This window comes from Tiliqua scincoides, chromosome 3 (genome assembly GCF_035046505.1).
Source record: "Tiliqua scincoides isolate rTilSci1 chromosome 3, rTilSci1.hap2, whole genome shotgun sequence".
NCBI classification, from domain to species: domain Eukaryota; kingdom Metazoa; phylum Chordata; class Lepidosauria; order Squamata; family Scincidae; genus Tiliqua; species Tiliqua scincoides.
In genome coordinates, this window is record NC_089823.1 from 148001625 (window position 1) to 148014763 (window position 13139).

The window sequence follows — 13139 nt, forward strand, 5'->3', positions numbered from 1 at the left end:
TTCCTCATCTCTGCACACAAGAGTTGTTTATTTAGGCTAACATCTATATATCCGGCAATATCATTTAGGCTTATGTAAAAAGTCAGAGCACTTTGGCATTGCAGCTGAATGACTGAAGTCCTGGCCGTTGTACTGCTCATGAGCCAAACTCAGTTGTTAAAAGGAATAGATTTGCATAAACATCTGATATTATGTGGTTCTGCTTTGTCTAGAGCATCTCCAAAAGGTACCTATCAAGCCTCTGCTTGAAGACCTCCAGCAAGGGAGAACCCTCCACTTCCCTCACGAATTGGCTCCATTATCAAACTGCTTTTACCATTAAGAATTTTTTCCTGATATCCAACCAAAATCTGCCCTCCTGAAGCTTAAGTCCATTAGATCTAGTTCTGTTCTTTGGGATAACAGAAACCAAATCTTTGCCCTCTTCCATGTGTCAATGCTTCTGGTATTTAAAGAGCACTATCATATTCCTACTCAGCATTCTCTTTTCCAGGTTAAATAGGGTTACCAGATACAAAGGGGACAGAGTGCCTCTACCTTTAACCATTGTATAGAAGGGGGAATTTTGGCAGGAGCAACTAAACATGGAAGGGTTTAAAAAGCTACACCTGCCAAAATTTCCCCCCTTTGTATCTGATAACCCAAAGGTTAAAACATACTGACTTTCCTCAACCTTTCCTTGTAGGACTTGTTTTCCAGACTCCTGAGCATCTTCATTGCCCTTCTCTAAGCCTGTTCAACTTTGGCTGCATCCTTCTTAAAATATGATGCTCAGAACTGGACACAGTACCCTAGATGAGGTCTGACCATCACGGAGTAAAATGAAACCACTATTTCCTGTTACTTGGATGCTACTGTTCTACAAATGCGGCTTAAGTCACATTCACCTTCTTTGCAGCTCCATCACACTGTTGACTCTCATTCAGCTTGCGATCCACTGCACCACCAATATCTCTTTCCCATGTTGTACTGCCGACCAGTACTGTCTTGTGAGTAGGAAAACTGAGGGCCCAATCCTAAGCTTTGCGCACTGGCTCACTGCCGGCACGCACTGTCACAAACTTGCCGTAAGGCACGTTTGCAGGCCCCTAGCACCAGTGCTGTGCTAGTGCTAGCCCAGCCCTCGCCAGCGCTGGGCTAGGGCCGGGTGAGTACCGGAGCTCTGTCATTCGGTGGTTGCGCAGATTGCCAAGCAGCGGAGAGGTAGGTGGAGGCATGGGGGGAGGCGGAGAGGAGGCGTTCCAGGGAGGGCGGAAGCAGAGGGAGGGCGGGGAGATGGTGGGGAGGAGGCATTCTGGGGGGAGGGAGCAGGGCTGGAGTGAGGCAGGATCGTTGGAGCTGTGCTGGAGGGAGGCGGGATTGTTGGAGCTGGCTGCCCGACACGGAGGCTCTTGATTCTACGCCAACCTTTGAGTCGCCATAGAATCAGGTAGCCCCATTGTGGGGCTACTCACTTTACCCGGGGGAAACCCACTCTCCCGAGGAGCTGCTGACGTCTGCCTGGAGTACGTGGGATGTGGCGGTAGCCATTTTCAGCACCATTGCAGTGCTGCACGCCAAGCAGCTCAGGACTGGGCTGTGAGGCAGCCAATTGGTTATGGGTCCAAGCTTTCATGACCAATTTATGGCCTGAATAGGAGTGTGGTTTAGTTGCACTGGGTCTGCACCATTCTAGGGACAGCCTGGCTGCCTAGTCAGGTATCATGCACCCTATACCTGTGCCTTGATTTTATTTCCCTAAGTGCAGTACCTTGCACTTGTCTTTGTTGAACTTTACTGATGCAGTCACAGCACTGAAGCAGCTGCTGCAATCCTACAGGGATGGCAGTCCCGGAAGTCTCCAGGTAAAGGAACATTTTGTTTCCTTGCACAGGCATAAACCTCAGCTACCCTGATGGGTGTACTTGCACTGGCGATTTTGTTGGGGAATAACAACACTGAGTAGTGGTTATTAGTTGAGTATCTGGTTCTTTAAAATTGAAATTCTATGTGGTCCCTTTTAATGGTCTTTTTAAACGGTGTGTCCCCTTGCTGATTCCTCCTTATGTTTATATAGCTTCTTGTTTGCTGACTTTAGTAGAATGGGAGAGTGTATTTTAATCTCTGTTTTTAACTATTGTTTTTTCATACTTGCATGCATCCAGGGGCAGCTTTTTAGGGCTCCTGGTCTTCTAGTTTTAAGAACCTTGATGTGAGAAATGTTTGTATAACTCTGCATCAGATTGTAAGTAAACTGCCTTTGGTCTTAACTTTTGGATCTGAGTTTTTGTGCCTTGGTTTGCAAGCAGCCTGGGTAGAAGACTTTAAGAGTTTTTGCCTGAACCAATAGATTTTACTGCTGCAAGTCCAAGTGGACCTGGGTAGGTGAATCTGGGAGGTCAGAAAGGGGGATAGGACATCAGCAGCACCAGGGTTTCTCAGGAGGCAGCTTGCAGCAGCAACCTGGCTGCATAAAATGGCATGTCACTTTTTGCAACAGCTGCAAAGCCCACTGCACCATCAGAACACGTGTCCATTCTATCAAGGTCCTCCTGAATGCTTATACTATCTTCTGTGGTATTAGCTGTTCCTCCCGGTTTTAGTGTCTTGTGCAAATTTGATAAAGATTTCTTTTATCCTTTTGTCTCAGAAATATGCATTTTTCTATGTAAATTTTGCATGATTTAAAAATTAGAAATTGCATAACATTTGGGGGGGGGGTCATTTTCAAGGCTAGCAGTAGAGATATGTGTGGGGACCTAATTGAAGCCTGCAGAAAGAAATTGCCAAATCTGTTCACAGTGCTTAAAAAAACTGTAAATTTCTCCTGGAAAAACTGTAACTTTAAAAACAGGATTATAATGCTGACCTTTCTCCTCTGTTTTTAAATAGACTTTACTACATAAGCATTGTAATGGTATACATGAGGTTTTGTTTAAAGGAAATACAAAGCCCTAATTGTACTTTTTAAAGGAAAGTATTGCATCAGAAGGATTCATTTAAATACATTTGGCTCTGGGCTCTCTTCACAATTCATTCATCCTGATTTTCCCCTGGACTTGTCGAGAATGCAAAATATAGGAAGGAACAAGTTAAATAGCCCTTTTTAGATCACTACATTCTGACTTCAAAGCATAGTTCTGCCCATAAACCTCTATTACTAAACAAAATACTTCATTTTAATTCTGTGTTGCAACTGCAGGCATTTTGTTTGAAATCTATTGGCTAAATGTTAGGGCTGTTGTGACTTATAAAGAAATTCGTTCTGCTGTAATGTAGTTATAACTGACTGTTAGAATGGGTCACAGTCATGGCAGTAGTAAAAAAAATACACAAAGAAGCTGTTTACAAGGAAAATAGTGAGTTCAGAACTGTATGTCTGTAGATATAGATGGCAGTGTGATGGAATGTGTTTGTTTGTGTGCATATATATTCTGAAATTTTAAGGCTGAATAATTTTATATATTTTACTGACATCTAGAGTCTGTTCCCAAACACACAGTTACTGACAAAAGGTTGTATCTATGAGAACATTGCAAAGCAGCATGACTTGTGAGAGGGTACAACTGGGCAAAAAAAATGGAACAATGTCTCTTGCTGTTAAAAAAGAAACCATCATTTTGTAGTTGAGATTCACATGAAAGCTTTTCTTGTGCAGTGTTCCACAATCATGAGGGTTGTGCCCCTTGGCTACCATCTGGTGCCCACCTCTGCCCTCTTGCTTCCCAATGCCCATAGAGCTCCAAATTGTATCACTGCATGTGAGATTGCTATTGAGGCCACAGTGCAAAGAGCTCAAGGCGAAGTTCAGCACACACAGTGTGATTGTTGTTCTTTCCTCCAGACAGTAAACATGCAGACACACACCATCCTAATACAAAAATTTCCTCTGAAGCAAACACACTGTAGCTTCAAAAACAACCTCTGCCACGGTGCAAATTGTCGAAGCTCTTCTGCACTCTTAAATGGCCTCTTTGAACTGTAGAGCTGGAGTATAAACACTGCCTGGGAGCTAAGTAAGGCATCATGTTATCTCAAGTACAATTAGTGTGTTGTCCTCGTTTAAATTAAAAAAAAAAAAAAACACCCTCTGCAAACCATTTATCCAGTCAGATGCATTCCTAGCCCATCATAAATGCATTCAGGAGCCCTACAAGTTTTGCAACTCACAGCAAAAAGACTTCTGGATTGGGAGGGCTGTTTATTTATTTAGTTACTTACTTATTTTTAAACATTTCTGCCCAACCTTTCCCCACCTGGGTGGAGGCATTCAAGGTGGCTTATAGGAACAATAAAAAATAATAACAGGTGTAAAATGCACCAATGCAAAACAATTAATATATAAAAGAAAAAGAATGAAATAGCTGACTGATCAGAGGTTAACAGAGAGGAGTCAATTGAAACTAGGGAAGGTGGAAAGAAAACGTTTTCCAAATGCAGTCACAGCACATGTAGAAAGGGAACCAACCTATTATCAGAAGGGAGCAAATTCCATATATGGGGCTCCACCACTTTGATGCCAACCAAACATCCAATAAGAGGGGCACCCATTGGAGGGCCTCTCCAGCTGACCTTAGGGGATGAACCACTTCCTACAAGGGGAGTGCTATCAGGTGTGCTCCCTGGGGCATTTGGTGGGGCCGCTGTGAGATACAGGAAGCTGGACTAGATGGGCCTCTGGCCTGATCCAGTGGGGATGTTCTTATGGAGGTGGTCCTTCCAAGATGGTGGGATTCAGAGAGGGCTTTCTGAAGAAAGAGCAGGCAACCTCCAATTTCAAGATAGCTGGTACCACACTCTCACTCAGAAATATATTCGTTACCTTACTAGCCCACTCAGCCAGTCCTCCCCCCACCCCGGTCCGGCAGATATTATTAGTTTTGATAGCCAAGAGTTAAGTGAGCATGTGGACATGTGGAACCTCACACTTCCAGGAATCCTACCCACAGGGTGTAGGCAGTCACCTGCCAGTCAGTTTCTTGTTGTATCGTATGAGGAGATTTTGAGGCTTTAAAAACCCATCCTACTGCTTCCTCCCGTGTGGGAATTGGAGCTAGTTTCTTGCGCTGGAGGAGGAAGAGAACTGAGTTTCCCATCCAAAAGAGTTGGCATCCTTACTGCAGAACGCAAGGAGTCACCCCCCCCCCCCCGCATAGGAATCAATTTACAGATCACAAAGTAAAAATCATTGTTGTTAAGCCATTTCTGCCCAACGTTGCATATACACAACAGGGATCAAATGTGTGCACCTATGGGCTGGGTAGAAATGGGTTTAAATTGAGAAAGGTACACATTGATGAGGAAGGTCCTTTTTCTCTCAATTTAAAAAAACAAAACACTTCTTTTCAGTGGTGGCACAACTCATTGTCAAAGATCGTTCAGGATTGTGTTATTCCATGCAAAGTCATTGTGTGAAGTAATTGAGGAACTCTGTTTCAGCACCCTATAAAGGAGCAAAATGCTTTTTCAGCTTTGAGGAGGACTCCTGGAAAAAACATATTACTCCAAATTAAAAGCAGATCCAGAAATGATGTCCAGAAGTTGTCCAATTCAGAGCGCTTGGAGAGTAACAAAAAGTGTTTGTTGTTTGTTGATAACTCCAGGCTTTTTTCCCCCCAAGAAAGAAGATAAATACCCATCAGCAAATTATGAGTGCTAATTACATCTCTGTTACATAAGTTTTGTTTGTTTTCCTGAACAGAATTTTGTAGAAGTTGTCAAGCCTGCAGATTCCCCTTTCCCTGCTCCCTTGGAAGAAGGTCTGCCTTATGATATTTATTCCAAGTTTATAGCATTAATCCCAGCTGCAGAGGATGCAACCAAGGTAAGGGGGTTTTTTCTTAAAAAACCATTTTGGTTCAGCATGTTAATTCCTGACCAAAAAGCACAAGCAGTCATTGCATATGTTTTAGTTTCTCCACAAAAGAGGTGTTCTGGAAGCACACACAGCCCCAACCAATGTGAATAAGCAAGGCACTTGTTCTGTGTTCTCAAACAATATGACAGCCTGCCTTCTGCTTGTGGAGATACTGGCCGTGGTGTCCCATTTGTGCTTGGCAGTTGTGTGCCACTTATGGCGGCACCGCACCATTTACAACAGCAGACACGTCCCCCTGTTGTAATTTCATAATAGGATTGGGCTGTTACTCTAGTGCAGTGTTTCTCAAACTGTGAGTCAGAACCCACTAAGTGGGTCACGATCCAATTTCAGGTGGGTCCCTATTCATTTCAATATTTAAGAACATAAGAACAACCCCACTGGATCAGGCCATAGGCTCATCTAGTCCAGCTTCCTGTATCTCACAGCGGCCCACCAAATGCCCCAGGGAGCACACCAGATAACAAGAGACCTCATCCTGGTGCCCTCCCTTGCATCTGGCATTCTGACATGCCTATTTCTTAAATCAGGAGGTTGCGCATACACATCATGGCTTGTACCCCGTAATGGATTTTTCCTCCAGAAACTTGTCCGATCCCCTTTTAAAGGCGTCCAGGCCAGATGCCGTCACCACATCCTGTGGCACAGAGTTCCATTTTATTTTACATTTTATCTAATACATTTTATTTTAATGTATTAGACTTGATACTATCATGGTATGTGACTGCATCTGGGAAAATGTTACAGACCTGTACTTTCAACTGGCTACTATGTATATGCTTTTAACAACAACTGTCAATGGGACTTACTCCTGGGTAAGTGTGGGTAGGATTGCAGTTTAGGATTGTTAAAAAATTTTCCTTCTTGATGATGTCACTTCCGGTCACGACATCACTTCCAATAGGTCCTGACAGATTCTCATTCTAAAAAGCAGGTCCCAGTGCTAAAAGTTTGAGAACCACTCCTCTAGTGGATGTCCTTTACTGGGAACTGGACAGGGGAAGTGCATTCAGTACTTCCCAATTCTGGGATAGGCCTAGGGCAGTGTTCTTCAACCTTGGGGTTGGGACCCCAGTAGGATTGTGAAACCTCAGTTGTGGGATCACAGCAAGTTATAGGAATGGAAAAGGTTGAAGACCACCCTGACTAGAGCACCACCAGGTAAAGGGGGAGGCATCTGGTGTACTCCTTCAGGTACCTGGAGATTGTGTCCCAATCCTGCTCAGGTTCTTAGCAATTGTACTAAAATAGCTTGTATTAGTACTAAGTTTCTTGGTAACATTTTCTGCTCTCTCTAATAAGAATAATTGGTAACAATTAACAGTGCTGGGAGGGCATTATGGGGGTGGGTAGTGGGCAGTGATGGAGTAAGCAGGGTTCTGGAAGGGTGTTGGATTGACAGTGTGGTACCCAGTCTCATACTTCATTCATTTATTTATATATGACCATGGCATGAAATATATATTGGGGCCACTGGCCTAGGGGATGTGGTTTTGCAGTGACCAGTTTTCCTGGAAGGTTGGTTCCAGAAGATGGTGCTGGGGGACTTCTGCTCAGTGACATGGGCTTTGGTGTCCTTCATGCTTATATTCTGTTCCTCATGTTTTTTTAACATCTACATGAACCAACTGGGAGAAGTCATCCAGGGATGACTTAGCATGACATGGCATCATCCAATGTTGGATAAGAGCTAACTAGTTGAAATTAGCTCTGGACAGAGGTTTTCCTAGTAAAGAGATGTGCTAGTCTGGCAGTGGAATGTCACCCTCTTTTGGGCAGGATACCACTCTCCTGAAGGATCAGGTGTACAGTCTCAGCCTTGCTCTTGGATAGTCAAATAGTGGCCATGGTCCAGGGTGCTTTTGCCAACTTTGGCTGGTGTGCCAGCTGCACCCATTTCTGTCTCAGTCGAACCTGACCACCGTAACACATTAATTACCTTGCTACCTTACTACAGTGCACTGAAAAGGAAACTGTCCATGAAAAAACTACAGAAACTTCAGCTGGTACAAATGCAGCTGCTTGGGTGGTATTGGGTGCCCATCAACATGACAATATAACACCACTACTGATGCAGCCATACAGGTTACCCTATCTTGTAAAATCTTTAAGGGCAGCCCTCTTGTGAATTCTGCCTCCTGCAAAGGTGCATTTGGCCACTCGCTCCTTGTGGAACTCCTTGCCCAGCAAGCCTCCTCTTTCAGCAGCCTTCTGATGCCCTTTTATGAGGCTCTCTATCGTTGATGGTGCTGCAGTTTTATGTTGCATTGAGAAATAAATGTTCATTTCTATTCATAAGCCTCCTTGAAGGTAGGGCACAATTTTTTGAAAGTGATTAATTAACCAAATAAATAAACCTTGCCTTTGATGCCCTGAATGGCTTAGGACCAGAATACCTCAAGGATGACCTCTTTCCATATCACCCTGCTTGGATTCTGAGATCACTTTGGAGGCCCCATTCCAGGTTCTTCTCCCATTGTCACTAGTAGACCTAAAAAGGGCCTTCTCAGCAGTAGCTTCCAACCTTTGAAATTTTCTCCCAGGGAGGCCGGCCTGTGCCAAATATGTTACATTTGTGACTCCAGGCTGCTTGCTCAGGCCTTCTAGATTTCTATTTGGTTTTATTTTTATGTATTGAGGTTTTTGTTATTTATGTCAGTTATTTTGTTATTTATGATTTTTTTTTTAAATCAGTTTTTTAAAACCTGAAAAGACAGGGTAGAAGAAACTCAATCAATGAATAAATAACTTGACCAGACCAAGAAACCTCCAAAGTTAACCTCATTTATTTCAGTACAGTACAGTTTGTGTATGCTGTGATCAGACAAACACATTTCATGTGGATTTTCCTTGTACTCTGTTAGAAAAGTGCTGAAGTTACTTCTTCAGAATTAGAACCTGAAGGAGAACCCACCGTGGATCCTTTGGAAGGCTGCACCATGGAGGATGTTAAATCAATACTGGATGAACTGACTGGTGATATGATCTGCAACCTTCAGGTATGGTCACTAGGAACATAATGATTTCTTTTAGCTCTAGCTAGCTCAAGCCTAAATGTAATGACTGTAAACTGATCCCCTGTTATGCTAACTAAATTCAGTGACTCATGCATGGCTACTTTCCTTGCATTCTATGACATGCAAGATGATATGTGTACAGTATGCAGACAAGACAAGATCACTTTTGGAGTTTGTTTATTCATTTTATTTTATATATTTATTTGATTTGTAATCCGCCTTGCTCCCCTGAGGGCACCCAAGTTTGTTCCTATCCATATTCTTCTGATGGAATCCTCTTCAGTGCCATCCTCCTTGCATAAATGGATATGAAATGCATTGTCCAGCACGGAGTCAATTGTAGACTCAGTACAATGCTTAGACATAAAAAAACACAAGTCTCTTTTGAGTTCTTAGAAAGGCAGGGTAAGAATCTATTTAAATTAAGAATCTTTTAAAAAAATGTTTGGTATTTGTGTACTGGCTTTATCTTGGTTTGGGCATATTAGTTCCTATCATATTGATCTTAAAATCTGCCTTTTGTATTCTAACCAATGCCTAGTAAACAAAATGTACAAGTGTACTGACTGAATGATATGACTAGCACAGAGAATGAGAGATGCATTTCATAGAGTGGAGTATAAATCAAATAGAATCAACCTCCAGTGTATAGAAAAGATTGGTGTAATCTAAGTGTGGTTTATAAAATTAGTTTATAAAATCATTAGTTTGATGGTGGGTGTGGAGGTGGAGGAGAGAAACTAGACCAGGTCTGCAAGCTTTATGGTCCATGAAGCTGAATGCAGTCTACTGCTCTGCATTCTGACCTTCCAGGTGCCAGACAATCCACCCACACCTGTTTTTGCAATCCCAAATTAGCATTAAAACCAAGAAATGTATCCAGTCATTTATAGCGAGCAGGCTTCATGACTGGCAGGCTCCATTCCGCACAGCACATTGCAAGTTGTGTCAGTCTTGGTTAGATGGAACATTGAACCACGCAGAGCAAGTTCCCACTCTTCCACAGTGGAAATAATGCTCCAGGCAGCTCACAGACATAGTAAAACAATAGCACAGTGACATGTTTGAACAACATGAAACAGCAGTTAATAAAATTTAAAACAGCAGAGACGAAAACTCAATTAGTAGGAGGCTGAAATCCACTGCAAGCCAAGACCAGGATCTGGGGAGCAGGCAAACAAGAGATCTCCTGAACCACCACCACCGCAGGGAGCACTGTGGGTAATTAGCTAGCCCATGGATGCACTTTCCAAAGCACACTGTTGGGGAGCCCTCACAGGACTTTTGCCCCAGGATTTCCCTAAAACTGGAACCACTACTGGACACATCAGACACTGGAACATTGGAACTGTTGTGGTGAATCATTCCCAGTGTCTCCAAGCCTCCCCCCACAAACCTGCCATCATAGATACCTTGCCAGTTACATGACCAGACAGCCTCAGCAGAGAGAATGGTAATATTTGGAAGATTTTACAGCTGCCCACTTCTGCTTTTGACTTTCCCCCAGATGAGTCTCCACCTCAGGCTTCCTGTATCCTTCTGCCATGCCCAGGAGAGCCAAAGCAGTATTTGCCAAGGCAGCACCAAGTTCAGCAAAGCACTTGGTGGCTATAACTACCTGGAGACGTGATCATTTGTAGCTTCTGGCCATGACTGGAGTCAAACATTCCTGCAACCAACTGGGTATCAGAGAAGCAGGGATAGGGTAACCCACCTGTGGAAACTAGGGATCTTTTCTCCCTTTAGAGTGCCAAGACAATGGATTTTCCACCTCTGCAGTAATTCAATTTTGCTTCAGCTGACTGCACAGTTTGGCTTGCTGTGCAGCCAGAGGACTACAAACATGGTTATAGCTGCCACAGGTTGGGTTGTTAGTGCCGCCACACGGTGAAATATTGTATGCATGGTCTCTCTTTCTTCTGTAATACCTTCCTGTATAAACGTCTAAAATAGATAAATATGCCATGATACCGCCACCTTTTTTTGCTATACATGCTGCCAGTTCACCATTCCCTGCTTTTTCCTCATCTACCTTCCTCCTTGATCAAGTCTTGTCTTCTCCCTTCACCTTTATCTCTGTGGCTTTTGGAAGTTATCTGAGCAAGGACATCTGTGCATTGTCTGTAACTAAAACCATGATGGTGCTGAAAATAAAATAGAAATAGTCGCAGGAATTTAACTAGTATCAAGTTAGGAACCCCTAACTTGGGCTAGGTTCAGGAGCTCTTGGCAGGGTGACCTCAGTCGATCTTCTGCCCCACTCCCCACATTCTGCTGTCCCCTCACCAGCGAGTGCTGTTGTGTACACCAGCACCCCACCCCTTTTGTGTCAGCACCAGGCAATACACATACAACATTCACCTCCATTTTGTTGTGTTTTGTTTATTGGCACATTAGTTAGGACATGCTGCTACTGGTTCCTTTTCTGGCTGGAACTCCCCTGCCTTGCCTGGAGGAGAGGAGGCAGCAGAGGCAACCTTCTCCCACCTTCTCCAGTTCTTAAGGCAGGAACACCCATCCACCTTTCCACTATTCCTTGTTATCTTTTTCCTCTATTTATAGCCTTCACTCTGCCACTTTGTCAGGCAGAATAGCAGAACAGACTGGAAGAAGGAAGTTGGGGAAAGCACTATTCCACTTCCAATAAAGGAAGCTTTCTCCTTTTTTGGAAGTGTGGTAGAGCTTCTCCTGGCTTCCTTTTTCTGACCTGCTGTGTTGCTCTATTTGAAAACAGCAGCTTTATGTTTGTCTTAAAACAGGGGTGGGGCACTCTTTCCTTATGATTGATATCTTCAGGACCTAACAGTTAAGGTTTAACTCATCTATATTAGATGTTTGCCTGTTCTTAAGTTTAAGAATGTAAGAAGCATTTTTTGAGATATAAATACACACAAGACCAGCAGGCGTTAAATGGTCCAACGATGGAACACGATGTACTTTCTGCCCACCCCTTCTTAAAAATCTAACCTACTGTTTATCTTTCATGAACTGCTTTAGAAGTTAAATGCCATACCAATGTCAGTTATGCCACTTTATCAAAATCACTGCTAAATCAAAAGGGAATTTGGCCCTAAATCTTCATAAGAAGTCAATATAATACATCTAAAGTTTGATGATCCATAGAAAATGTACAATCCTCATTGAAAAGGCTACATTTTTGTTGTGCTCCGTCCCTTTTGGGGCTGTTTTGTCAAACCACACCATCTGTTTCCACAAACGTACACATGTCCGCATACTGAAAAGGTTACATAAATTCCAAGGCTGCTGATATTCATGGAATTTGATCCAGTGTTTGTACAGTTCTTTAGACAACAGAGTTACAGAGACATATTATCACTGCAAGGGAATGTTTGTCACCACCCTCGTTCTTTTGTTGTGAGTACCGCAATGAAATCTAAGCACTGCATTATGATGCCCTTGTATTTGATGTTTATTGACAACTAGGATTCAGTTTAAAAAAGACAAGTAGCATCTTGTAACCTAGATCTGTTTTTCACTTTGTTTCATTACATTTTCCAGTAACTTGTTCTTAAGTGCAGTAGACCTTTTCTAAAGATGTGATGTCTGCAACAAAGAAAACAGGGCCAATAACTCAAACACTAGCAGATTTGTCCCCTACCACCAATTTGATATAGTTTGGTAAATTTTGTCTGAGAATGCAGGGTTATTTGGAAAAAAAAAAATGATTGTCACCATATCACTTCCTATTCATGGCAAACTTACAATACATTGAGCTATACACACAGTAATATGATAAGGTGTTATCATGCAAGTACAGATTGGGGCATCGTAGCATTTGCAAAACAGGAAAGTGTGTGAAGGATAATGTCTGTCTTTCCTATGTAAAAAACCATGAAGACAATGTGCAGCAGCTGATAGCTTCCATTACATTCCCTTCTTTTTTTGGAAAAAAAAATGTCTTTACAGATGGAGTTCAACGAAAAGCTACGAACACAGGAAGACGCCATCTCTGTAAGAATTGACAAGCTGAAGAAGGCCTGAAAAGCAAAAAAAAGTTCAGTGGTGGTGTCTTAACACATTGTCCAAAACAAGACAGCAATCCCTGTGATATGTTTTATATCCTAAAGTCAGCATAATTGGGTTTCATCCAGGAAATATTGCTCTATAATCTCACCTCTGTATGTAGTTCAGTCTTACTAAATATAAATACGGTTGAGTGTTGTATGAAAACTAAGTAGAGGAGAAAGAAAATTAAAACTAATTTTCATCAATTTGTGACGTTTCTCTGCATTAGTGTGTGAGAA

The 13139-nt window shown here is 42.7% G+C and overlaps 1 protein-coding gene across 1 annotated transcript in view; it reads left to right on the top strand.

The window, feature by feature from the left end:
* Window positions 1-12876, top strand: part of CABCOCO1 (ciliary associated calcium binding coiled-coil 1) — a 69546-nt gene extending 56670 nt beyond the window's left edge. The window contains exons 6-8 of the mRNA XM_066621395.1: window positions 5681-5803; window positions 8722-8856; window positions 12802-12876. Coding sequence (XP_066477492.1) covers window positions 5681-5803; window positions 8722-8856; window positions 12802-12876 — 333 coding nt within the window. The remainder of the gene's footprint in view (window positions 1-5680; window positions 5804-8721; window positions 8857-12801) is intronic.
* Window positions 12877-13139: the final 263 nt, after the last annotated feature.